We start from the raw sequence: 27,177 nt of genomic DNA, 5'->3' as shown, positions 1-27,177 counted from the left end.
TACAAATTATCCTAAACTAAAAAATTTAATTCTATCTTATTAATATATTAAAATCATTCTAAATTATGGAATTGAGTTTTATATAAAAATAAATTGTTTTCTTAAAAAAATAGAATTCTTTTATCGTATTAAATGGTTTTCAAACAAGCTCTGAAAGAAACCCTTGAAATTGGATTCGAATGCTTACCCAGCGAAAAACTCAGAAGCTTTGCCAATACCGTCCTTAAAACCCAAACCAATACCAAACGCCACAGCCGTGCAAACCTACATAAGAAAAAAGAATCAAAATAGGAAACGATAACGAAACGCAAAGAAAATGGAAGATGATAAAATGATAGAATAACGAGTGCAGGGAATCGCACACACCCAAAAGGCAACGGTTCTAACAGAGGAAGCGTAATCTTGGTGGTGCAGTTGTGGAGGCGTATCTAAGTTGGTGACGTCATGACGCGGTTGCGGAGTGGTGCTCTTACGTCCTGCTTCCGGAGGGCCAGGCGGTTTGGAGCAAGAAATCGCAAATTGGTGGCGGCGGTTGTACGAAGCGACGAGAGAGAGAGAGGGAAAGCACTTGGAAGGTGGAGCAGGTGGCAGTGAAGCCTTCACCCTAAACCTTAACGTTAACGTTGTGTCGCCGTTAGCATAGTGGTAATAGTTAACGGGATTCTGAATAACAGAAGCCGTTCCCATGTTTAGTTCTGAACTGGAATTGGGAGTGAGTGATGGAAATGAAACGAAGGAGGTGTGGTTAACACTTGACACTTAAACAGTTAACACACTTCAGAGTTCACAAATCACATTCACCAGCGTCTTCTCTCTTTGCCTACCACGCATTCCCTCTCCTAGTAGCCAGTAGGCCCCTCTTATGATTCGTATTCATGGTTAAGTTTGAGTATGGGCAAGGAAATATCCAAAGTGGGATACTTTAATTAAAATTTCTTTGAATTTAAGTTCAGAAATAACAAAACACATTCTCTCTAATGTGGCTAATGTTTTTAGAAATGAAAGAAAAAATTGTGTGTAATTCAATATCATAGTTAATTAGTGTGTTTTATATGAATTTATTTTTTTTAATTTTATATAAAAAATCAGATTTCATAGTTTATAAATTAGAGGGTTTAATTTGTGGTGAAATAAAAAACTTTTTATGTTGAAATACAAATTAAAGAGTTCAATTAGCATGTTTAAAAGATTTTTCAATACTAAAATACAAATATAAGGATCAGAAATAAAAGATCAAATTTATCCCTCAAATTTGCATGTTAAAAAAAAAATTTAAAACCACAAATCTAACTTTTACATGGTTAGAAAACACCACTGGTACAACAACATTAAAATTAAAAAGTGCTCTAATATAGCTACAAATTCTATAGTTCTAAAAATCAAATCGGACTGGCCAGTTTAACTGGAAACCGGTCACTTAGTCGATCCGAATAAATTTATAAACGGTCAGACAAAAAATCGATTAAAAAATCGGTCGAATCGGTGGTTAATTGATGAACCGACAGAATCGTCTGGTTTTTTAGAGATTTCCAGTTCGACAATAACCCTCCAGCGGCGTCGTTTTGTCCTCTACGAAGTGAACCCTAAATCAATCCCCGTGCGTTAACCCATCTTCTTCACAAACCCATCACTCCTCTCTTCTTCTCTGAGAACCATAGAAGCCACGAATCGAGCAGCCACCGCATCCCGCAGCCCGCAGCCCCCGCGTCCCGCAGCTACCGCAGCGACAGGTTTGACCACCACAGCCCCACCGCGGCGTTGTCATCGCCGAGCTCGCCTTCTCTGTGTTCGCCGGTATCGCCTCCTCTGTCGTCGCCGTTGCTCGCCTTCCTCCTCGCCGTCGGTAAGTGATACTCTATTCGCAGTTTCGCACTTTGCAGCCATCTCCTCGGCGTCTGCTTGCTGGCTTAGGGTTTAGCAGTTGATTTTGATAATAATTGTTGTTTGTTAGTAGTTCATTTGCTGATTAGCTGGATTTTCTGAGGTTATTGTTTGCTGGAAATTATTTGTTATTTCTGATTTTCTGATCATGATTTTTTTTGCTGAGGTTATTGATATGGTCGTCATTTATACGAGCTATAACTCGGCCTCATGACCGTTATTGGCAGTAACCATAACTCGTCATTTTCCGTTATTACTCGGATTTTATGAGCTATAACTCGGTGACATCAATACTCTTATCATAACCGACGTCTCAAACGGCATAATAAGATCGGTTAAAAAGCTAATCATCTCATAAACCGACAATTTATCACCTAAAATATAACGGACGAAGAATTCTCTATAAAAGAAAGGTAAAGCATTTCTTTGATTTCAAGTTCTGAACTTAACGCTATACTGACTTAAGCATTGGAGTGCCTTTACAGGTACACTCCCCCCTTTTTCATTGCTCGTACTCTCATACAACACGGAGAAAAGCTCGGATTCAAGAGTTGGACGTTCAGCCTCCGAGTATATTGCTCGGCGGATACTGGGTAGTTAAAACCGATCTATTTCATAGACAAGATCAATTGGCGCCCACCGTGGGGCCGAGGAAATCACACTTTTTCTTTTGGTCTCATCACCTCCATTCACACCCATGGCTAACGCACCACCTCCTTCACTATCCGAACTCATGCAAATGGTGGCTGATCTACAACAAGCCAATCAACGAATGGCCGACGAGAATCAAATAATGGCTGCCCAAATCGCTGAAATAAATCATGCTCGGATTGAGCACAACGATACTCGCCGCCAGCAACCAGAAGATGAGGAACATCAATCCCAACCCTCTTATGTCTCGGAGACTGTCCGAGCCGAAGAACCTCAACTTGAAGATGGGAAGGAAGAGGTCGACGACCTTGTAGGACCCTTCACAGAAGAAGTAATGAACTTCGAGTTACCAAAGAGGTTCACTTTGCTGCTTACCCTCACACCTTATGATGGACTCGAAGACCCAAGGAAGTTTCTTAAGAAGTTCCGATCAATAATGATCGTCAATGGTGCATCAGATACAGTTTTATGTCGTTGTTTTCCAAATTATTTAGACGGCCCTGCACTTGATTGGTTGTGTGCTTTGCCTGCAGGTTCCATTTCTCGGTTTCAACAGCTGGCGAAGTTATTCGAAAAACATTTTGCCGGGTCCGCAATTTACTTGCACGACTCCGATTACTTGAATACTATCAAGCAAGGACCGAACGAAAGCTTGAAGAACTACATGACCCGCTTCACCAAGGTCACAATCAGTATACCTGACCTCCACCCCGAGGTTCACCTACACGCACTCAAAAGTGGACTTCGACCCGGAAAGTTCCAGGAAACAATCGCAGTAGCCAAGCCAAAGACTCTTGCAGAATTTCGCGAGAAAGCAAAAGGACAAATTGATATTGAAGAGCTCAGACAAGCTCGGAGAACAGACAAGTCACACTTCCGAGAAGACGAAAAGAGCTCGGGTAGTAAGAAAAATTTTAAACTAACGCCTCGATTTGATTCTTATACGCATTTCAATACCAAGAGAGAAGACATAATTAAAGAGATCTTGAACTCAAAGCTGATCAAACCACCAAGGAAAGCCGGCACCTATCAAGATGCAAAGAATATAGACAAATCCAAGTACTATGCTTTCCACCAGAAGCACGGCCACAACACTGATGACTGTGTAGTTTCCAAGGACCTTTTAGAACGGTTGGCAAGGCAGGGACACCTCGACAAATATATTGTGGGTCACATCCAAAAGCGCGCCCCCCTTCCTCAACAAACGATTCCCCCGAACAACCAAACCGAGGAAAAGATAAGGGACCTTCAAGCAACTACGAAAGACCCCGAGGTATAATAAATTGCATTTCAGGAGGATACGCTAGTGGCGGATCCACGAATTCGGCAAGGAAAAGGACGTTCCGAGCAATATGCTCGGTACACGGACCACAACAAGATGCTGAAATGACTTGTCAAAAACCAGAAGTTACCTTCACATACGCCGACTTCAACTCCAACATACAAAATTTGGATGACCCTGTGGTAATTACTCTTCAGCTAGGGGATTTATTGGTAAGGAAAGTACTCTTGGACCGCGGGAGCAGTGCCGACGTTCTGTTCTATTCCACATTTCAAAAAATGAAGCTCAGCGACAACATACTACAGTCAACAGGAGGAGACTTGGTCGGATTTTCAGGAGAACGGGTTCCAATAATCGGTTCAGTGTGGTTACAAACCACACTGGGTGAGCATCCTCTTTCAAAAACTAATGATATTCAATATTTAGTAGTTGATTGCTTCAGTCCTTATAACCTTATCCTCGGCCGACCTTTTTTGAACAAGTTCGGCGCAATTGTTTCCACAGTTCATCTGTGTGTTAAGTTTCCCCTGCAGGACGATAAAGTCGTAACAATCCACGGAGATCATAAAGAAGCACGGCAATGTTACAACATCAGCATGAAATTTCAAAATCGTCCAAAGCAACAAGTCAACAATGTCGACCTCAAGCAAAACGGCCACCCACTTGCCGACCTTGACCCAAGAGCCGATTTTCTCGAGCGCCCAAAACCTTCCGACGATCTACAAAAAATATATTTTAATAATGACCCTAACAAATTTACTTATGTAGGTACCTCAATCAACACATCAGAATTACAGGCCATCAGGACCTTTTTGCAAAATCAATCCGACCTTTTTGCATGGACACCTTCAGACATGCCCGGCATCGACCCACAAATCATCAGTCATAAGCTAGCAATAAACTCGGCAGTCCAACCAGTACAATAGAAGAAAAGGAAACTCGGCGAGGAGAAAAAAAGAGCCTCACTAGAGGAAACCCAAAAGCTCATCAACGCAGAATTTATCAAAGAAATCAGATTTACTACCTGGCTAGCCAACGTCGTAATGGTAAGAAAACAAAACGGTAAGTGGCGCATGTGCGTCGACTTCACTGACTTAAATAAAGCATGCCCTAAGGATTCTTACCCTTTACCATCCATAGACTCTTTAGTAGATAACGCGTCAGGTTATGCTACATTAAGTTTTATGGACGCGTACTCAGGGTATAACCAAATCCTCATGCACCCCTCCGATCAAAATAAAACGGCATTCATTACTGATTTCGGTAACTATTGTTATAAAGTTATGCCATTTGGATTAAAGAACGCAGGTGCAACTTACCAACGTCTTATGGACAAGGTCTTCGCCAAACAGATCGGCAGAAACATTGAAGTCTATGTCGACGATATGGTCGCCAAAACACAAATCGGAAATAGTCACGTCAACGACCTTACAGAAATATTCGGCCAAATTCGCCACTACAACATGCGCCTCAATCTCGAGAAATGTGCATTCGCCGTTCAAGGGGGTAAGTTTTTAGGTTTTCTACTAACACGCAGGGGAATAGAGGCAAATCCAGACAAATGCCGAGCAGTTCTGGACATGGCCAGCCCAAGAACGGTCAAAGAAGTTCAGCGCCTCACAGGAAGACTTGCAGCGCTCTCCAGATTTGTTCCCTGCCTAGCTTCAACATCAATCCCTTTTTTCCAAACAATAAAAAAGAAAAACAAATTTCATTGGAACGACGATTGTGAGAGAGCTTTTTCAAAATTAAAAACAACTTTCTCACAACCACCGATTCTGTAAAAGCCCCTACAAGGGGAAGATTTATTTCTATACTTATCTGTTTCTGATTGGGCAATAAGCTCGGTTCTTGTCACAGAGAGAGACAAAATTCAGCATCCAATATATTTTGTGAGTAAAACACTCCAGCATGCCGAGCTCAATTATCCGAGGATAGAAAAACTCGCATTAGCCCTGATATTCTCGGCACGGCGACTCCGACTTTATGTCCAAAGCTACGCCATTCATGTCAGAACAGATCACCCATTAAGGCAAGTGTTATACAAACCAGAAATTGCAGGAAGACTCATAAAATGGGCAGTCGAATTATCTGAATTCGACATCAGGTATGAACCCAGGGGACCGATTAAGTCCCAATTCTTGGCTGATTTCATTGCCGAACTTACAGTACCTTCAGAAGAAGACCATACAAAGCAATGGACTTTGTACGTAGACGGCTCCTCTAATAATGGGGGCTGCGGAGCAGGAATACGCCTGGAGGCCGAAGATGGCTTCATACTGGAACATTCTTTACGTCTAGATTTCAAAGCCAGCAACAACCAATCCGAATATGAAGCACTAGTCGCCGGGCTCTGACTTTGTCTGGATCTCCAAATATCGGCGATAAAGGTATACTGCGACTCTTTATTGATAGTGCAATAGGTAAACGACCTTTTTCAGGTCAAGGATCCTCTTCTATCTAAATATCTATTTTTAGTTAAAAAGTTAACTTCAAAATTTTCCAAATTTGAAATACAACACATCCCAGAACAAAACCATAGGGCTGATATTCTATCTAAGATCGGTAGTACACAATCCGAGTTATCTACATTGCATCAATTTACCCTTACATATCCAAGTGTTACTCTAACAAATGTGCTAAGTGTTACACAGGAAAAAGATTGGAGGAACAACTTTATACAATATTTGCAAACAGGTAATATACCAAAAGGAGTGGACAATGTCAAAAAATTTCGAAGACAAGCATCTTCCTTCACAATACTCAACGGAACATTGTACAGACGAGGATACACTCGTCCATTACTAAAGTGTCTCAACAAGCCCGAAGCAGACATAGCACTAGCAGAGGCACATGAGGGAATCTGCGGAACACACACAGGTGCACGAAGTTTAGCATCAAAGGTCCTTCGAGCCGTTTTCTTCTGGCCGACTTTAAACCAGGATAGCCAACAAAAGATCCGAACATGTAACAACTGCCAAAAACATGCACCACTAATACACATTCCGGCCGAGCAACTACATCACTCTGATATCAGCTGGCCCTTCAACCAATGGGGTTTAGACATACTCGGTCCGTTTTCGACGGCACCGGGTCAGGTAAAATTCCTCGTCGTAGGAATCGATTATTTCTCAAAGTGGGTGGAAGCCCAACCTCTAGCGAGAATAACGTCCCAACAAATGATTTCTTTCGGAAAAACATTATTTGTCCTTTTGGAATACCTAACCATATCATTACTGACAATGGCCGCCAGTTTTCCGATCAGAAATTTCAATCTTTTTTGCAGAATCTTAAAATCAGACAACATTTCGCTTCAGTAGAGCATCCTCAAACAAATGGACTAGCTGAGGCGGCAAATAAGGTCATCCTACATGCACTTAAGAAAAAGCTAGATGACGCCAAAGGCCTCTGGGCCGAGCTAATACCCGAAGTCCTCTGGGGGTATAACACAACTCCACAGTCATCAACAAGAGAAACACCATTTCGGCTGGTATACGGCTCTGAAGCAATGATACCACTGGAGATCTCCCAGAGCTCCATCAGAACTTACCTCGGCAATCAGGAGGAAGCTCGGAGATCCGAGCTCGATATCATCGAAGAAGTAAGAGACATCGCCACATTAAGGCAACGCGCAGCACAGCAAGCATTAGCTCGCCAATACAACAAATCGGTTAAAAGCATATCATTTATGAAAGGAGACTTAGTACTTCGTAAAACAGAAACTGCTCGAAAACCACCCTCACATGGAAAGCTCGCAGCAAACTGGGACGGTCCATATCGAATATCAGAAGTACTTGGCAATGGAGCATACAAACTCGAATCAATAGATGGTAAAGTACTACCCAATACCTAGAATGTATCTTCCCTAAAGAAGTTCTATAGTTAAAAGTCAGGGACAGGCTAGTACTCTTTTTCCTACTACCAAGTTTTTGTCCCAAAGGGTTTTGCTTGGAGAGGTTTTAACGAGGCTAGCCTACCTGCAAATTTGTATTCAAAAGAAATACGAATTTATAATCAAAACTATCTCATTCTATTCAATCATGTGATCTATCTTTTTCATCACTATCCATTATCAATATAGCTCGAAAAATGACAATACTCGTCTAAATTCACAACCTGCCACTACTCGGCAGTCTTCTCAAACAGAAATGAAATATCCTCATAATCATTTCCTCTCAATCAACAAAGAGCTTTTTCCTAAAAGGAAAGCACTACCATTCAAAAACATTCAAATCGGTAACACAATCCAAAAAATAAACACCAAAGTTCCAATAAGCTATCCATTACAAAATAAAACAAAATATCAAACAAACTACACATTATCCACCTGATATTCAACATCACCATCATCTTCGACCATCTTGCCATCACGAACGACTTTCCCAGGTTCCATCCCGGACAGATCAGCTTCTGGTGCCAAAAACTTCGCCTGTAACAAAGCCCTTTCAAACCCCTCAACAAAAGAATCCAAAATTTCATCAACTTTTTTCTTCTCCACCTTTTTCAATTGGGCAGTCACCTCAATTAGACGAGCTTGTATGCTCGCCAAATCACTTTCTTTTTTCTTCAAATCCTCCACATCCTTAGCATAACTATCTTTCGTCTCCTTCAATAACTTCTCGGTCTCAGTTAACCGTGCCTGAAGCTCGGCAGCAGCACTTTTACTCTTAATCAACTCTTTCTTCAAAACAGAAACCTCTCCTTTTTTCGTAGCAACTCTCTTATACTTCAACTCTTGGCTACGCCCAAGACTCGCAAGGCGCAGACCAACAACCTAGAAAAAACATTAAGCGAAGTCTGTAAGGCTTCAAAAGAAAAGAAAACAACAATAAAGTGAACACGGTCGCTAATTACCTGCATATACTGCCCAATCGCCATGTCTCCAACCTCCTTTGCAAAAGAAACATCAGCGGACGATTGACAATACTCGTCCACCACAGCCATATAGGGATACTCTTTTCCCCAAACAGAAAATGCCTCACTTTGTTTAGAAATTTCGTGAAGCCTTTTTTGATTACCCATAAAAGCCTGTATTTCCTCCAGAGGAACCCCTAATTCCTTTTCGTCGGAATCATTGGACAACTCAACAAGATCGGACTTCCTCTTCTTTCTCGCAATCATCTTTCTCCGACCTTGACGAGGCTGAGTAACTTCACCAGTCCCAGCAATTTTCTCAGCATTAGAAGACAAAACCTCCCCAGATTCTTATTTTTGAAACGTGTCCTCAGGGACGCAGCTGAAACACCGGGATACTTACCACCTGCAAAACACAGATAACATCAGATATATGACGAGAAGAAGTAAACACATTAGCAACAACCCTATAACTCACCCAAATATTTTAAAACAGCATCCTTATCCTCTTCCCACTTCAGAAGCTCATACATTGAAATCAGGTCTCCCCGACCAATATTTTCAACAAGAAACTCAATCAAACAAACATTTCTCGGAGAAATAACTTCAGGTCCGAGTATATTCTGAGGTTCCGAGCACCAATACAATGGGAACTTCTCAGCCAGATTTTCATCTACGAAAAAAGGAAAATCTTTTTCCAGCCCCCTAACCTTGAAATACATCTCTTTAAAATCTTTGAAAGAAGATTTGTATAACATGAAAATACCAAATCAAGGGGTGCTATTAAAATTTATCCAACCACCTTTCCACACCCCTTGGCTTGAAACAATGAAAAGAACAGGTCAACAGCCGGAACCTCCTCCAGAAATTCCATTAGAATCTCAAAAGAACGAAGGAACGCCCACCCATTTGGATGAAGCTGCGAACGGAGCACAGTTTAACTATCTCAAAACCTAACATTCGAAGTCTGTAAAGGGTAACCTAACTCTCAGCTCTTCAAGAACACAACTGTGCATGTAGAAGAACTTAAAGCCTCTACCCCGGTGATAAACCCTATCATTAGCACTACATGGCAGTAACTCGACTCCAACTCCAGAATTCTGCCTCACTACCTTACTAACATCCACTTCCTTAACAGCAGCCTCATCACAGAACAACGACACCCGAGACCTCACATCATCCCCAACCCAGTCATAAGACCAATCTATCTTAACTTTCTTCTCCTTCTCAAACCCCATCAAAAACAGTAAAACAAGCATGCAACCAAGAAATACAAAGAGACGAGGAAAGAAAGAAATCACAAGAACACAGACATAACCATACCTCTCTTGCTCATTCTTCACACAGAAGCAGAAAACCAAAACGCCCAAATTCCAATCAGTAGAAGTAATTAATCAAAAACAAAAACGTTCCAAATATCACCCCTGCCTCAGTCACATCAAACAACGAAAGGCACATTGGAAACCATCAAAACATTAATGAAGCTACCACTCATTCTCTCTCCTCAATAAAAAACTAGCACGATTTCCCACGTGGCAAAATACAAAGTTCATTTAATGAAGTACGTTGAACTGGGGGCTCACTCAGTAATCCACTTAACCGAGTTATAACTCATCATATAAGCTCAACCTGCTTCATTAAAAAACTTCCCTCAGGCTAAGCTTGGGGGCTGTGATATGGTCGTCATTTATACGAGCTATAACTCGGCCTCATGACCATTATTGGCAGTCACCATAACTCGTCATTTTCCGTTATTACTCGGATTTTATGAGCTATAACTCGGTGACATCAATACTCTTATCATAACCGACGTCTCAAACGGCATAATAAGATCGGTTAAAAAGCTAATCATCTCAGAAACCGACAATTTATCACCTAAAATATAACGGACAAAGAATTCTCTATAAAAGAAAGGTAAAGCATTTCTTTGATTTCAAGTTCTGAACTTAACGCTATACTGACTTAAGCATTGGAGTGCCTTTGCAGGTACACTCCCCCCTTTTTCATTGCTCGTACTCTCATACAACACGGAGAAAAGCTCGGATTCAAGAGTTGGACGTTCAGCCTCCAAGTATATTGCTCGGCGGATACTGGGTAGTTAAAACCGATCTATTTCACAGACAAGATCAGTTATTATTTGCTTGCTGAGCTTATTGTTATTCTATTCATGATTTGGTTGCTGAGCTTATTGTTTGCTGAGCTTATTGGTTGCTGAGGATTTTTGTTGCTAAGCTTAATTTATTTGTTATTGGTTGTTGAGCTTATTGGTTGCTGGGGTTTATGTTCTATGTTACCGATGGAACAATCACAAAGTAATGCACAGCCACAAGATAATGCTGTTCAAGATTCTCAAACTGGTTCTTCTAGAGGTAAATCTGATGATTATGATTTTTGATGAGTTGCTTTGATTAAAGGAAAACTTGTTAGTAATTGTTTCTTTTGATAGTAGAACATTATGTGTTTGTCATTATGTGCGTTCTTGTTGTTTTTAGTTATGAACTTTGATATTTGAAGTTGTTTGTGAACTTCTAATAATTGTATTTAATATTTAATTAAACCGGTTGAATTTCGGTCGAACCGGTAAATCATTGAACCATTGACCTCACCGGTTTATTGACCAGTTCAGTTCTCACAACCTTGGTTAGATGCCAAAACCGCAAAAATTGAAAACCGGAGTTGAACTGCTAACCCGGCTAGTAACCAATCGGTCAAACCGAACCGGGATCCGGCCGGTTTTCTTATTTTGCCCAAAAATTGCCAAAATGCAGCAGTTTAGCATTATGATCCTTAACCAGTAACACCCACTTTCCCTCGTCCCTCCCATCACCCTCGAGCTGGTCGTTCCTCTAAACGTGGTGAGCTCAGTCCCTCCCTTTCGTTCAGCCGTCGGACTGGTCCTGACGCCGTTGCAAGTTAGAGCTTCGAAGCTCACTCGGTCCCTCACTCCTGCTCGTGCAGCTAACGTCTCAGACTCTCAGCAATGGAAGCACAATCGCCAGGCTTGCCTCCTACCTCCATCGCGAAGCTCTCTTCCACCGTCGCCGGCGCAAGCTCTGTTCTATGCTTCATTGCTTCTAGCTTCTAGGTATTCTTTTAACAATAATTGTTGAATAGTCTGTGAACTTGTTATGGGTTGAATAATTGTTAATTAATTTGTGAATTACTAGGTTGAATAATAGGTTGAATAATTGTTGAATAATTGTTCTTAATTAATTTGTGAACTTTGCTGTTTTTTTTTCCTCCAACCCCCCTCTTTTATCTGGTGTATTTTATTTAATTTCTTGGTGAATATATGCATGAAAATGGTGACATGGCAAATCAAATCAGAATGATATCTTCTACTCTATGATCGGTAAATTATGAAACACAGAAACTGTTTGTATTGGTGACAATGTTCTGAAAATTGGACCGGACCGACCGATAGAACCAGTTCAATCGGGAACTGGCATGAAAAACGATCCGGTTCTCCTTCTAAAACCGCCTTCTTTAAACCGCTGAAATACCGTTAAACTGGCCAGTAACCGGCCTGTTGGACCGGACCAAAACCCCTCCTTCGATACACACCATCAACATCAAGCCCTAATCCCAGACCAAAAACCCCAGCTTCATCAACAGAACCGCCGCCGCCGTCCGTGGTTGTCGGTGTCTCTGCGGCCTCCTCCTTCCCCTGTCCCAAGCCTACATGGCCAGACCTTCTCTTCTAGCTCGGCACGTCGTCCATTCCCGCGGTGACTTCGCTATTCGAGGCTTCCAGCTGCTGCGCTGTCGTGTCTTCGTCGTCATCGTATTCGTCTGCTCAGCCGCTCTTCTGCTGCCGTCCGTCGCGCTTAGGCACAACAGTCCAACAGTCCAACCCCTCTCATTCACCAACAGTCCAACCCCTCCCCAATAGTCAGTCGTTGGTCTTCCTTTCGAATCCGAAGCCTCTCTCTTCGTCACCATGATGGTTCGCTTCACTCTTCTTCATCTACTTTCAGTTTCTCTGCATCCCTTTGCTTCAAAGATTTTCTTTTCTTTTCTGTTTAATTTTTTATTTTTCTGATTTGGATTTGTTCTGTTGTATTGCGATTTGTGTGTAGTGTTGTTGTAGCCGCAAGGAGATTACATAAATCGTCACAGAAAGTAATTTCTACTCCTTGGTATTCTTGCTCCTTGCGATCTATGCTCGTCCTGGGCATTCTCTGAAATCCTGAATCTGTTTGTTCATTATTTTTTCGTAAGTAATTTCTTGCGGATCTCTGTTTTGAGTTTTCTTAGGTTTTTCGAATTAATATAATTTAGTTTATTCATTCATTATCAGTTGTTGCTGATTGTTGGTGTTTGTTCTTGATAGTTCTGATTGTTGATTTTTGTTCACTGCTGATTTTGTTCTTTATTATCTTGACTTTGTTCACTGCTTAGTTCAATCATTATCCAAAGGTAAGCTTTTGTAATGGCTAATGAGTTTCTCTTCTGTATCAAATGCAAACTATTATCTATAATATACATAAGCATATTCCCAATCTAATAAGAAACAAGCATCATTTGTTTTATATTTCACCAATGAATGCTAATAGCAGTTTGGTTTATTGTCCCCTGTCACTCTTTAATAATAAAGAACAAACACCAATGAATCCAATATTCTTGTTTACATAAGCATCATTTGTTGCAGATGGAGCTTGTAGGGTTAGGGAGCTGAGGTTGCCACATTTGGATTTTGGGAATGCTTCTTTGAGGATCTTGTAATATATTTTGCTCATGACTATGATATCTTCTGCCTTGCATGAATTTGAAAAATTGATGTTTATTTGCTGTGCTGCTGTTTTTCATGCCGTTTTTGCATTCTTAAGTTTTGTGCTGCTTAATTTTTTGTATTTTCTGTGTTGTGCTTTGATTATTTAATTAAAAAATTGCTCCTAACAAAGTTATTTGTTAAAAGAGATGCTTGAGAGAAATGAATAAATCACCATTTGGGAGTGTGATCCAACAAAGTAGTAGTTGAAGGTTTTTGAATATAGCTGTTTTTTATTTTATTTTGATGATTAATAACAAATTTTAATGTCTTTGATATTTAGATATTTATTTAGTTTGTATTTTGATGAGATTGTAACACTTTGGTGATGTAATATTTTTAATTGGGATAACATTTTAAGATTTATGTTAGAATATAATTATGTTTTAGTATGTTTATTTATATTTTATTTATAAAACGGTTATTCCAGTTGAATCACGATTGAACCAGTAAACCAGTGAACCAGTAGCTAAAACGGTTCAATGACCGGTCCGGTTGTCAGAACCTTGATTGGTGGTGAAATTCTGGATATGTCGTTTCCTATAATCTTTTATGAGTTGTAGTGCATCATTGCAGTATTAACTTTGACTTCATCTAGTAAGGAAAGTCTGTTCTAAAAATCAACAAGCCATTGTTCTAGGGAACAATTGTTATGTTTTCACCATATGTGAAGGCATTCTGCATTAACCATTGTGTGTTGCTGCTGAATAGTTCTTTGAATAATCAAAGTGGTTTTGATCACTAGGAGTGGAAATAATTTAAAGTAGAATGCTTCAAAGTTTCAGAATTTTTCCTGAGTTGTAATTTCTGGAATGCATGTTTGTTTGGTTTATATTAAAATATCATGTATCTGTGTAATCGTATTTATAAAACAAACATAAGTAGGTCATATAATGTTAATTTTGCAAGTCCAGCCCTGCTTATATCATGTTATCCGGATGGAAGTCAGATTTAGGTTCATAATCTTGATTTATCATGCGCATATTAGAAAGATAGATTTTTGTGCGATTGCTCTCACATGTTCTTGAACACACTTTATAATGAAGCTTCTCTTCCTCCTGGATCTAACGATAGTCAATCACAAACTTCTAATGTTCGGGGAAAAACTGATCCTACTTGGAGATATGATGACAAACTTGGATGTTGGCATTTTATGTTTGGTTGGTTGTTTTTGTTATTTGACTTTTGAGTTTGTATTTGAATGAGATTATAACATTCTGATTTATGTAGTCATTTTGATTTATTTTTTATTTGGAGGCAATTAATTAATAATGACGAGCGATGATGTATTACATGATGATAATAATGATGGTGGTGGGGTTTGCTTACAATACAGGGAATGAAGAGTAGTAACTAGTAAGATCAAAGGGGGTTGGTTGATGAGTCTAGTACTAATAATAAACTGTTTCGAGAAGGACCTCAGAGATAATAGATACTTTCATCTCTTTAATTATGTTTTTATGTGTTTATTTATATTTTATTTATTATTTTATTATAAAACAGTTTTTTCGGTTCAACCACGGTCGAATCGGTTGAACCTATGAACCAATAAACCAGTAACTAGAGTGGTTTGATGACCGGTTCCGTTTTCAGAACCTTGGTTTTTTCTCATTTATCAACAATATATATATCATGCCTTTATATCTAAGAAAAAATATAGTGTCATGTCATATCTTTTGTCCATATAGTATCCATACTTGGTTGATTTTAACTCTTTTAATTATTAGTTTTTATTCCAATATATGTTTGGCGTATGCTCTCATCCGGAAAAAGCATTCCTCTAACAATTATGAAATTTGATTTTGTGTTTTATATACAGGTAATTGTTTCAATATTTTTTTTTTAAAATTAGAGAATAAACTATTTTTTCTTATGCGTCTCATTGTCTCCACCGCCGCCGCCTGATGCTCGTGTTTCTTCAATCTTCAACTGCTACTCTGGTGCTGTGAGTCTGCGACGACGCCACTCGGCTTCGGTGTCAGCTCTCCTGCTTCCGCTCTCGCCAGTCGCCACCGCTGCGTTTGCCGTTCTGCTTCTGCTGCTTTTTCGGTGCGAATTTGTGAGTATACTCTGTTCTTCTGTGTGAATCTGTGGGCTTGATCTGGTGAAGCTTTAAAGGATGTTGGTAGATTTTGGTAGCTTGCAGTTTTTTATTGTTAATATGTTCTTGCATATTCAGTTAGAAGAAGCTTTAATGCTGTTACCTTCAATGGAGCTGGTTCTGTTGTTTTTCTTTTGTTTCTTGATCTATGAGCACTGTTACTGTTTCTTGTTCTTGCTTGCTATGCTCCCTTTGCTTTTGATAATAACTTTATATCTATAGGGGGAAAATGCGGCCTTGTGATTTTTGTGCTAATTCATGTGATGTTCAGCTTGATTGGATTGTTAACATTGCTGAGAAATGCAAAAGGAAAAAGTGTGGGCTTTTGGAATCTGAAAATCATTTTGGAACTTCCTTAGATAATGAATTGTTAATTTTACTCAATATTATGTTTGCGAGTCTGGTGTGATTTCATGGATTGGGGCTTCTAACTTCATTTAGATTCTTCTGTTGGCTTATTCCAATGTTCTAGTTACAAAAACAGAAACAAAATCTGAGTAGAGTAATTCTGATGTATATATTTTATAAATGAAAGGGTTCATAACAATATGGTTTTGCAATACTTTGTGACTTGCTACCCTTTTTTTCCTCAAAGAAAAAAGTTATCTCTTAAATTTCTTGGACCACAAAATTGGTTTTAATTTGCTTATGATTCAATTTTATATAATCCAATCCATGCATAGCCCTTTATTGATCATTGCGTTGGTGTTCTTGCTGCCTCTGCTATAAGTTGAATTTTGCAAATTGTTAGTGTTTTGGCTGCTAATTTTTGTTGATGCTCAATTCCTATAAACCTGTACTTGCTCTAAACTATTTTTAGTTGAACTGTCGATGTTCTTCTGCATCACTTTTTATTTGTTTTCTCTTCCTGTTAAATTCTTACTTTCCTTACAGGCTACTATTGTTGCACCGGAAATGAACTGGGGAACCTGTGGAAGATTATTTTGAAGAAGATTATTCAATGATTCGTCACCGCAGATTGCTCTCTTCCACTACAAATCTTTGCAAACTCACCCACAATTTCTCTGTCCCTCGTTCCTTTATTTCCCCGGTACCTTTTAAGCAAAAGTTAATATCTTTTACCTCTATAACCTCATTCACTTCAGTTCGGAGAATCACAGGTTTCTGCAGAGATTTGAACTTTGTTGAGCAGCTTAGTTCAATCAGATGCTACTGCCATAATGGTGGTGGGCATAAGGAATGGACTGAGGAAATTGAGTACTTGGATGAATCGGGTAGTATTCTTTACAAGGGCAAGGGTACAAGGTCCGTGGAGCCTGGGATTGATGATCATGTGATGGTAGGTGAGGTCAAGAAGCCCTTTGTAAATGCTGCGGTTGTGGCAAAAATAGTTGAGGTTGTGAAGAGGTGGAAATGGGGGCCAGAGTTGGAGACACAATTGGACAAGCTCCAGTTTGTGCCTAACATGACTCACATTGTTCAATCCTTGAAGATCACTAGTGATAGTGATGCATGTTTGAGTTTGTTTAGGTGGGCGAAGCGGCAACCTTGGTATTCATCTACTGATGAGTGTTATGTTATCTTGTTTGATTCTCTTAACCAGCGTAGGGACTTTGATGGAATACAATCATTGTTTGATGAGATGGTTGGTGATTCTACCAATACTGGAGCTTCCTTGTCTGTTTCATGTAATCGGGTGATTCAATATTTGGCCAATGCTGAGAAGTTGGAGGTCTCATTTTGCTGCTTTAAGAAGATACAGGAGGCCGGTGGTGAGATTGATACCGAAACATACAATTCCCTTATTACTTTGTTTTTGGGTAAAGGTTTGCCTTATAAGGCATTTGAGATATACGAGAGCATGGAAAAGGCCAGTTGTTCATTGAATAGTTCAACTTATGAATTGATGATCCCAAACTTGGCAAAGTCAGGCCGTCTGGATGCTGCTTTCAAACTCTTCCAAGAAATGAAAGGAAGAGGTTTCCGGCCAGGCCTAAGCATCTTTTTGTCACTTGTTGATTCAATGGGGAAGGCTGGGAGATTAGACAGTGCAATGAAGGCTTACACAGAGATGCGAGGTTATGGGTACAAGCCACCACCTACTATATTTGTTTCTCTAATTGAATCTTATGTGAAGTCTGGAAAGTTAGAAACTGCTCTTAAGCTTTGGGATGAGATGAAGAAAACAGGGTACAGGCCTAACTTTGGGTTATACACTTTGATCATTGAATCCCATGCGAAATCAGGGAAGCTTGACATTGCTCTGTCTGCATTTTCAGACATGGAAAAAGCGGGCTTTCTGCCGACCCCATCTACATATACTTGTCTATTGGAAATGCATGCTGCATCTGGACAAATAGATCATGCAATGAGGCTGTACAATTCAATGACAAATGCTGGTTTGAGGCCTCCTCTGAGCACTTACACTGTTCTTTTGACTCTACTTGCTAATAAGAAGCTGGTGGATGTGGCTGCCAAAATCCTACTTGAAATGAAGGCCATGGGATATTTAGTGGATGTCACAGCTAGTGATGTTTTGATGGTTTATATCAAGGAAGGTTCAGTTGATCTTGCTTTGAGGTGGCTGCGTTTCATGGGCTCATCCGGGATTAGAACCAATAATTTTATAATCAGGCAGTTGTTTGAGTCGTGCATGAAGAATGGATTATATGAATCAGCCAAGCCTCTTCTTGAAACGTATGTAAACTCAACTGCAAAAGTTGACTTGATACTCTACACGTCCATTCTAGCTTATCTAGTTAGGTGTCAGGAAGAGCAGAATGAGAGACACTTGATGTCTATCCTTAGCGCTACGAAGCATAAGGCGCACGTTTTCATGTGCGGACTTTTCTGTGGCCCAGAGCAGAGGGGACAACCGGTGTTATCTTTTGTCAGGGAATTCTTTCAAAGTATTGATTATGAATTGGAGGAAGGCGCAGCAAGGTACTTTGTGAATGTTCTTCTCAATTACCTAGTTCTAATGGGGCAGACAAACCGAGCTCGATGTGTTTGGAAGGTTGCATATGAGAACAAGCTTTTCCCAAAGGCTATAGTTTTTGATCAGCACATCGCCTGGTCCCTTGATGTTAGAAACTTGTCTGTTGGAGCAGCTTTTATAGCAGTAGTGCACACTCTTCACAGGTTTAGGAAGCGCATGCTCTATTACGGTATTGTACCAAGACGGATTAAGTTGGTGACAGGGCCCACTTTAAAGATCGTGATTGCGCAGATGTTGAGCTCCGTAGAGTCTCCATTTGAGGTGAGTAAGGTGGTTCTTAGGGCCACAGGAGATTCAGTCATGGAGTGGTTCAAGAAACCGATAGTTCAGCAGTTTCTTCTGAATGAAATTCCATCTAGGGCTGACATCCTGATGCACAGGCTCAACATACTTTTTCCCAGTTCAGCACCTGAAATTAGGTCTTTATCCCCACCTAAACCTCTCATTTCTGGCAGGGAGTATAAGTAATCTTCGTAGCCATCGGATAGTAACAGGTACTTCATTTTTATATGCAAGTCAAAGGGTTACTGAGTTGTGCAAATGCTTCGTGTGTTTAGAAAGCCAATGCCATGAACAGATAGGTAGGTAATATTAAAGAATTTGGAATAAAATTTTTCCCATGACATGCATATTAGATTATTTCGTTTCAAATTTTCAATTAGTTCCACTGTATGAGTGGTGCTTGAAGTTGAATGGACAAAAGCGAGTGATGACTGCATAGGACGAAAAAGATTACATGTATTAAGTACCTAGAGAAAGTGGATAATAATGCCTTAAAAGCTAGTTGTTAAGAGGGAAGAATCACTCTTCTTAATACAACATCAAACATTTCATACTACCCGATGTAGGACTTTGGACACAGCATAATACCCAAGTTCCTAACATGTTTGTCCTCCAAAGAGTTGAGGACTTAAATGCAATTTACTACATGGATACAGATTTGTTGGTGTTAACTGGAGGAGCTATTTTTTGGAAGTGTTAAACTAACTATGAATAGCTCTTCTGCTATACATGCTGAACATGTTGTTTGTTATGGTGCTACTTCACATGCAATGTAGATGAAGAGCTTTGTTTGTACTGCTGGAATAGTTCTGCTACAATAGAAGGACTTCTTTTAAGCTTTTTCAAACATATTTAGGCATCACTCTAGATTCATGGAGCTATTTAGTCATGCTTATATATACTTTCTATGACAAATAGCTCCATAAGTTTCTTTCTGCAAAATGAAAATCGGGAGAGACATATCCTTCATTCTTTCTTGCCACCATTGGGTCCATAGTTCTGTTGTTGAGGAAGTTAGAGTACCATACAGAAGAGAGCTTAGGTTATCTCCTCAAAGTGGGGTCCTTCAAATCAATGTAATAAAGGCCATAAGTGAATTCATATCCACTCAATAATTCGAACACATCAATCAACGACCATACAAAATAGCCTCTTATGTCATGTCCATTCCTTTCAACATCACAAAACAATATAATTATAAATTGAATTAGCAAAGGTTCAATAAATTTTTATGGGGAAAAAAAGAAAAATGCTAAAAATGAAAATGGAGGTACTACCTTAGCATATCAAGTATATTTCCAATGTATTCTTGTAAGTATTTTATCCTCGGCCAGTCTTCCAATGATGAATTTTTACGTGTTTGTTGACCTGTGAAGTCCAAAAAATAATGATCATAATCCTATCATTCTATGATTGGTTTGTTTGACAAAAGATTTGGAAGCTTTTTAGATGTTGACGTCATCTACTTGACACAATAATCAATCGAAATTTAATCATAATCATACATTTGTAATTCATTTTCAATGTGTATTTTGTATTTTAATACATATCTTATATTGATTGATTTGTTAGCTAATTTTTTGTGTATAATTTCAAAAGAAGTCAATATATTTTGGAGTTAAATCTCAATTTGACTTATGAAATTTGGTCTGAAACTCAGAATGACCCCCACAATTTTGTTGGCCCCAATTAGAACTCCCAAATTTACAATTGTGGCTCTAGTTTGTCCCTGCGATCATTTCCATCACCGGAATGCTGATCTAGCGCAATTGCATGACATGGTGAACACTACTTAAACGACGGCGCATTGGTTTCGCACGCAAACCCTTTGGAAACCACGTAATGTAAGGGTTTTCTTGATGTTTGGCAACTTATGATCGTGGTAGTGGAAAGAAAGAGAGTTTTAACCCACAAAAAACTGAAACGACGTGGTTTCTAAAGGGTTTGGGCGCGAAACCAATGCGCCGTCGTTTAAGTAGTGTCCACCGTGTCATGCAATTGCATCAAATCAGCATTCTGGTGACGGAGATGATCGCAGGGGCAAGTTGAAGCCACAATTCCAAATTTGGGGGGTTTTAATTGGGGCCAACGAAATTGTGGAGTCATTCTGAACATTGAGCTAAATTTCAGTGGCCAAATTGAGATTTAACTCATGTATTTTGTTATCAAATTTATATTGTGTTGGAGAGACAAGATAAAAAGAAGCAAACCATTTTCTTGCATGTAAATTGGAAATTTTTCATAAATACTCTTCAATGAGTCAAGCAACCCTTGTAAAGTCCATGGAATGATTGGAATCTAAACCGTTCCAACCAACAAGTTAGTGTTAAACATCACCCATGCATAAATTAAAATATTAAAAAATAAGATTTATTTAAGTTCCAACGCACTATTACCTCATCAGATGTTTCGTTTGTGGTATATGCTACATCCAAAAATAACATATATAATTAGATTTCTTTTTACTCAATTAAATAAATAGATGATAACTTAAGTAAATAGAATATGGTATAAACCTTCCTATAAGTTCCACACATATCTGCTACATAATCTCTATCTTTTATACATAAACTTTTAGGATTGTCTTTAACATAAAATGAAACATAAAAATATGAGTAAATGGTCAAATTAATTCCTAAAAGATTATCCATTATTTAAATTAGTCCCCGAAAGATTTTTTTTTTAATCAAATTCGTCCTTTAAAGATTTTAAATTAGTCATGTTAGTCCTTGTGTCACTTTGTTTGTTGATGGTGTCAAACTTTGTTAATGTAACGTGTTAAATGACACTCCAACATACATCTAGGAGTCTTAATTGACTATTAACATGATTAATTTATGAAATTAGATCAAATCAACTCTAAATTAGGAAATTTTAATGCCTCAAGTTTTCTCTTTAATTAAGTTTTGATTTGATCTAATTTCATAAATTAATCATATTAATAGTCAATTAAGACTCCTAGATATATGTTGGGATGTTACTTAATGTGTTACATTAACAAATTTTGACACTATCAACAAACAAAGTAATAGAAGGACTAACATGACTAATTTAAAATTTTTAAAGGATGAATTTGATTAAAAAAATTTTTCGAGAATCAATTTAAAAAATGAGTAATCTTTTAGAGACTAATTTGACTATTTACTCAAATCCTAGGAAGTCAATTGAACCAACATTCTTTTTCATGGTTTCAGGGTAATCCCCAAAAATAAAGGGATTCAAAAACCTATAACCATAAAAAAACACACACAAACCAATTGAATTATATTGTAAAGAGAAATTATTATATTATAATTAATATCATACTTACCACCCATGATAGAAGGCTCAGCCCTCTGAGTAGCAATTATATCTTCACTTGTATTTGTTAGAGGAACAAAACCAAAAGTAAGGAGATTAAACCCAATTAATCCATGTTGCTTGTCCTGCATGAATCATACATTGTTTTACAATAAATTACTCAAATTTATAAAGGACAATACTCACATAAAGATGTCATTGTAAACTTTTAAATGGTTAATCAAATATATTTAACCAAATATATCAAATTATCTAATAATTTATAATGTTATTTTTATGTAAAAATATTATCATGAGAATATCCACCATTTATAAATGTCATCATTAAATCAGATATGACAAGGGTTCACGGTTAAGACTTAACTCGACCTTGTAATATACACGACCCAAAATTTTTTAAAAATAATACAAAGTTATCAATTTAAATTATTTTTTAACTTATACACTATTAGAAAAATATTTTTAATAGCTATTTATTTTTTTTTTTGCGGTAATAAAAATAGCTGCTAATATATTACTGGCAATTAGACATTAGTCATCTTATACTTTGTCGCTAAAATATTTTAGCAATTGTTAAAAAATTTTTGATAAAGACTTTTTTAATAGCCATAAAAAGTATATAATTGTCATTATAACATATAGTAATAACGAAAAATATATAATTATCACAAAGAAACAAATTAAATAAGACATATAGTAACTATTATGTTATTGCCACTAAAAGTGATTTTTGTTGTAATAGAGAGGAAAACATGGATAACAGATATAGATCGGAGAATAGAGATAATAGATATAGATCAGAAAACTGAAATAATAGATATAGACAAAAAAAATCGAGATAACAGATATAAATCATAAAAAGTGATAATAGATATTGATTGAAAAACAGAGATAACAGATATAGATAAAAAAATATAGATAATAGATATAGATCGAAAAATATAAATAACGGATATAGATCGAAAAACAGAGATAACAGATATAGATCAACAAACAGATATAATAGATATAGATAATAAAATCGAGATAACAGATATAGATCAGAAAATAGAAATAACAGATATAGATCGAAAAACAAAGATAATAAATATAGATAGAAAAATATCGCAAAACAGAGGTAACATGTATAGATAGGAAAATAGATATAACAGATATAGATCGAAAAACAGAGATAATAGATATAGATAGAAAAATAGAGATAACAGATATAGATCAACAAACAAATATAATAGATATAGATCGGAAAATAGAGATAAGAGATATATATCAAAAAATAAAAAATAGTTAATTACCTATATTTTCTCATAGTGATTAATTTTCCAGTTTATCACTATCAATCTCCTTACTTTAGAAATATTTTTTCAATGGGTATTATGGTTATTCAAGTTTTTTTTAGAGTAAAGTACCAATCCTGTTCCTATCCATTTTTCAAAATGACAAGACGACCCTTAACCAAAAACACATTCCATTACGGTCCCTGATCCTGCACTCCGTCTGCCAACCCGGTCCTTCTGTCAGTTTCACAGCGAAAACTCGACGGAAATTGCTGACGTGTCAGGTTAAAAAATGGACAGGGATCTAGTTGTCTCTAAATTTAAATTGGTTAGGGGTTTATTTGTCCGTATTATTCTTGAAACAATATTTTTTAATTATTTTTTATTCATTATATTAATATTCTTTTTTTTAATAAATAAGTACAAACTAATTAATAAATTATTCAAATTTAAAAATATCATTTATTATGAAACCAAATAAATAATTTTTAAATATATAAATAATAAACATTAAAATTCAGTTAATACATTAATAATAATAAAAGATATTTTTAAATTTAAATAATTTATTAATTAGTTTGTACTTCTTTATTAAAAAAAGAATATTAATATAATGAATAAAAATATAATTAAAAATATTATTTAAAGAATAATAAGGACAAATAAATTCCTAACCAATTTAAATTTAGAGACAATTATGTCCCTATCTATTTTTGAACCTGACACGTCAGCAATTTCCATCGAATTTTTGCCATGAAACTGATAAAAGGACCGGGTTGGCAGACGAAATACAGAGTCAGGGACCATAATGGAACGTGTTTTTGGTTAAGAGTTGTCTTGTCATTTTGAAAAATTGACAGGTACAGCGTTGGTACTTTACTCTTTTTTTTACTATTATAGTTTTATTGCTCCAACAGACAATGAAATATAAATAAAATGTATTTCAAATTAACTGACCATGTGAAAAGCAAGGTTGTGAAAATCGAAAATCCAGTATTTGCCTATTTGGTTCACCAACTAAAAGTACAAGGGTTCTAAAATATACGTTATTCACGTATTTGATATTAAATTAATTAAATAATAATAATATGCAAAGAACCAACATGTCCCAAATCATCTCTAAAAAGAGAGGAAGGAGAAAATTTTGGACCAGGAGACTAGAAGTATCAATTTTGAACATTACCATCTTAATCTCTTCTGCTAAAAAACGAGCAACATATCATTCATCTCATTTCTATTTTGATTAATTGCTCGGTTCCGGGAAAAATAAAAATAAAAAAATTGAAGGGTTAAACGGTTATACTATAATCCAATTAACAAATGAATTATAGTAACTCTCCTCCGCAAAGCGAAACAAATGGAGCAAAGAATGGTTTCTGTGTCCGATTAAAACAAAATTAGGGAAGAGAAAAGAATACTCCAAGAAGGATTCTCCTCACAAAATTCTGCACTTTGAGGAGGCCTGGCAACAGCATCATCAGGATCCAACTATAAAGAAGATAATCCTTCTCGTGGAGGACTCTGGATGGCGCCTATTCTTTGTGGAGGCCACACAACATGGGTCACCCTTCCTCGTATGAGGCCCAAAGGAATCTGCAAACACAATTTACATGTTACCAAGATGTTAAAAGGTTGCAACCATAGATGAAGCGTGGTCTGAGGCCTTGGCGCAATGGCAACTCACTTGACTCGTGAGCAACCACACCCTGGTTCGACTCTCGGAATCGATCCTTTCCCCTCTCCCCCTTTTGTGTGTGTGTGTGTGTGAGATAATGACCAAAAATAAAAGGAAAAGAACATAGACAAAGTCTACAACAATGAAAATCCAAATCAATAAAAATTTTCGGTCAAGGCTAACAGCATGGTACCCTTATTATCTATCTCAACATCAATGCACATGAAAATCAATATACAAAACCCAAAAACGGAGTCTTGTTAAACGACTGATATATTAATGTATGCAAGTATTCATGTGAAATATAAATCAGTAAGATGGCTCAGCTGTAGCTGTAAAACCACAGTGAATAGCACTTTGATTGAATACATTACGCATGGAACATAAGGATACTGGATTAAACAAAAGCTCATATACACTACTATCTTTAAACATGTCAACAAAATTGACATTGACAGATAATAAATTGCTTTTTTTGTGGCAATAGAAGCCTGGCTGGTCAAGGTTTGCAATATATTATATAAGTAACACGCCTTAAACTAAGTGATAAGAGAACCTTACAGATCCAAATAACTTTGAATCCATGCTAAAAGCCGCATTATCTCCCTCAACCCAACAATGTCCTTCTGGAACCTTCAACACATCATAGTTCTGACGACTACTAAACCATTCACCAGATAATGCAACTATTCTCTTTATGTGTCTCTCCTTGTGATTCAATGGGGAACTACAAAAGGTTTGGGATGCACTAATTAAAATCTTAAATAAATAAATAAATAAATAAATAAATAAAGTCACCAATTAAGAATTTCAAAAGAAGCAAAACTTAGATCTAATCTACATTCTAATAAAACATGAATTATCTTAGTAGTTGAATATAATAGCATAATCATTCACCAGTCACTACCAATAACTTGAACAGAAGTGCAACATTAGTCCAAGAAAAAATCCTTTGTGAAGTCAACCAATCACAGGGTCCAAGGTGGTTATTTTCCGTAACTGTTGTTTAACTTCTCTAGACATCATATACCAATGTAAAATATGGCATATAAATGCAAACATATATTCAAGAGTGAAACAAATGTATTACCTGAAGACCACAACATCTCCATGTGAAAATTTGTATTTGTCAATGCAAAACTTCTCAACCAAGACATAATCATCTGCAGCATAACCAAATGGTCAAATAACAAAATCTGCAATCCCAAAAAACCATGTTTCTTATGAACCCCCTTTGGCAAGAATATTACCAGAGAAGTTTCCTGCAAAAGAGCTGGTTTTTGGATTAAGTGTGGGAGACATAGAGCCACCCCGAACTGGAACCACTGTTACATAACGATCAGACACAGTAACAGTAATGATCCCAAATGTGACAAACTTCTTGGTAAAATTCCACAGAAAGCTGCTTGATCCCATTTGTTCAAGTGCATGTTATGCCAAATGTATGTAAACCATCTGCAACCAACTTCCCGAAATAGCAATGAGAACAGGGGAATAGAGGAATGTAAAAGGATAAAAGCACATTCATTTAAATATATTGCATTAGTCAGTCAAAATTTTCCTTTTTATGATTTTTGAGTGCAGAGCTGTTACAATTTTTAAGAAAAAATAAAGGGACAAAAAATAACATAAACTTTTATGCAAAACAGATGAAACTAGTTCTCCGTTGTCAATGGAGTGTGGATATGTGAAATGAAAAATTTGTAAATAAAAACTTCATCATGTTATAAGACTTCTCATTTTTTAAGACCCCACCAAGCCCTAAACATCCACAAACTCTAATAATATAACATCTAGTTTGCCTAATTAATTAAGGAATCTTGAAAAGATAAAGCCAAGAACAAAAAGTAATTTCCTCTTTCCAATATATTGCTGATACAATCAAGCTAGAACAGTAATCCAAAGTGCTTTAAAACATACTTAACAAAACAAATTAAATTAAAGAATCTAACAGGTCTAGCTGAGGCTTATTCATTAATGACATTTCTTAACTACAAATATTGACCACATGATTTAATTTTTCATCAACATTAATCGTCATTCTGTATTCTCAAGACATCTAAGTAAGACTTTCCATTAAGTTTGGGAGCAGAAGCACCCTCTCTGTTATAACATATCATTTATTATTTATAGATAATACATAAAAT

At 37.2% G+C, this 27,177-nt stretch overlaps 4 protein-coding genes across 13 annotated transcripts in view; 2 read left to right on the top strand and 2 right to left on the bottom strand.

Annotated features, from left to right (window-relative positions):
• Positions 1-894, bottom strand: part of LOC107648687 (thylakoid membrane protein TERC, chloroplastic) — a 6,151-nt gene extending 5,257 nt beyond the window's left edge. The window contains exons 1-2 of one of the 2 annotated variants that reach the window (XM_021104359.1): positions 367-894; positions 188-264 (exon numbers count right to left, since the gene is read on the bottom strand). In XM_021104359.1, the coding sequence (XP_020960018.1) occupies positions 188-264; positions 367-687 (398 nt within the window). In that variant the 5' untranslated portion in view covers positions 688-894. The remainder of the gene's footprint in view (positions 1-187; positions 265-366) is intronic. The other variant, XM_016352496.2, reaches the window with a different exon arrangement.
• On the top strand, positions 2,579-3,811 carry LOC107646840. Its single transcript, XM_016350989.1, has one exon. It carries the CDS (start codon positions 2,579-2,581, stop codon positions 3,809-3,811), a length of 1,233 nt encoding a protein of 410 aa, XP_016206475.1.
• LOC107648688 (pentatricopeptide repeat-containing protein At1g79490, mitochondrial) lies at positions 8,680-19,757 on the top strand. Of its 6 annotated transcripts, none has more exons than XM_021104355.1 (5): positions 12,190-12,614; positions 12,748-12,790; positions 13,320-13,389; positions 15,259-15,498; positions 16,435-19,757. In XM_021104355.1, exon 5 carries the CDS (start codon positions 16,502-16,504, stop codon positions 18,965-18,967), a length of 2,466 nt encoding a protein of 821 aa, XP_020960014.1. In that variant the 5' UTR covers positions 12,190-12,614; positions 12,748-12,790; positions 13,320-13,389; positions 15,259-15,498; positions 16,435-16,501; the 3' UTR covers positions 18,968-19,757. The 6 variants fall into 6 exon arrangements, with proteins under 6 accessions (XP_020960017.1, XP_020960014.1, XP_020960016.1 ...); XM_021104357.1 differs by having other exon boundaries at positions 12,748-12,884; positions 15,259-15,488; XM_016352497.2 differs by having other exon boundaries at positions 12,748-12,884.
• LOC107648690 (mitochondrial inner membrane protease subunit 2) overlaps positions 24,511-27,177 on the bottom strand; it is a 4,721-nt gene continuing 2,054 nt past the window's right edge. For 3 of the 4 annotated variants that reach the window (XM_016352503.2, XM_016352501.2, XM_016352502.2), the window contains exons 2-5: positions 26,281-26,485; positions 26,121-26,193; positions 25,592-25,757; positions 24,511-24,948 (exon numbers count right to left, since the gene is read on the bottom strand). In XM_016352503.2, coding sequence (XP_016207989.1) covers positions 24,844-24,948; positions 25,592-25,757; positions 26,121-26,193; positions 26,281-26,446 — 510 coding nt within the window. In that variant the 5' untranslated portion in view covers positions 26,447-26,485 and the 3' untranslated portion in view covers positions 24,511-24,843. Of the gene's footprint in view, positions 24,949-25,563; positions 25,758-26,120; positions 26,194-26,280; positions 26,486-27,177 lie in introns of all 4 variants that reach the window. The other variant, XM_021104354.1, reaches the window with a different exon arrangement.

This window comes from Arachis ipaensis, chromosome B06 (assembly GCF_000816755.2).
Source record: "Arachis ipaensis cultivar K30076 chromosome B06, Araip1.1, whole genome shotgun sequence".
In the NCBI taxonomy this organism is placed as follows: Eukaryota; Viridiplantae; Streptophyta; class Magnoliopsida; order Fabales; family Fabaceae; genus Arachis; species Arachis ipaensis.
The sequence above is the reverse complement of the archived record's forward strand: the minus strand, read 5'-3'. Positions and strand labels throughout refer to the sequence as shown.

Bases quoted from the DNA above. Each gene is read 5' to 3' on its own strand.
- LOC107646840 (XM_016350989.1), top strand. From the start codon at position 2,579: ATGGCTAACGCACCACCTCCTTCACTATCCGAACTCATGCAAATGGTG.
- LOC107648688 (XM_021104358.1), top strand. From the start codon at position 16,502: ATGATTCGTCACCGCAGATTGCTCTCTTCCACTACAAATCTTTGCAAA.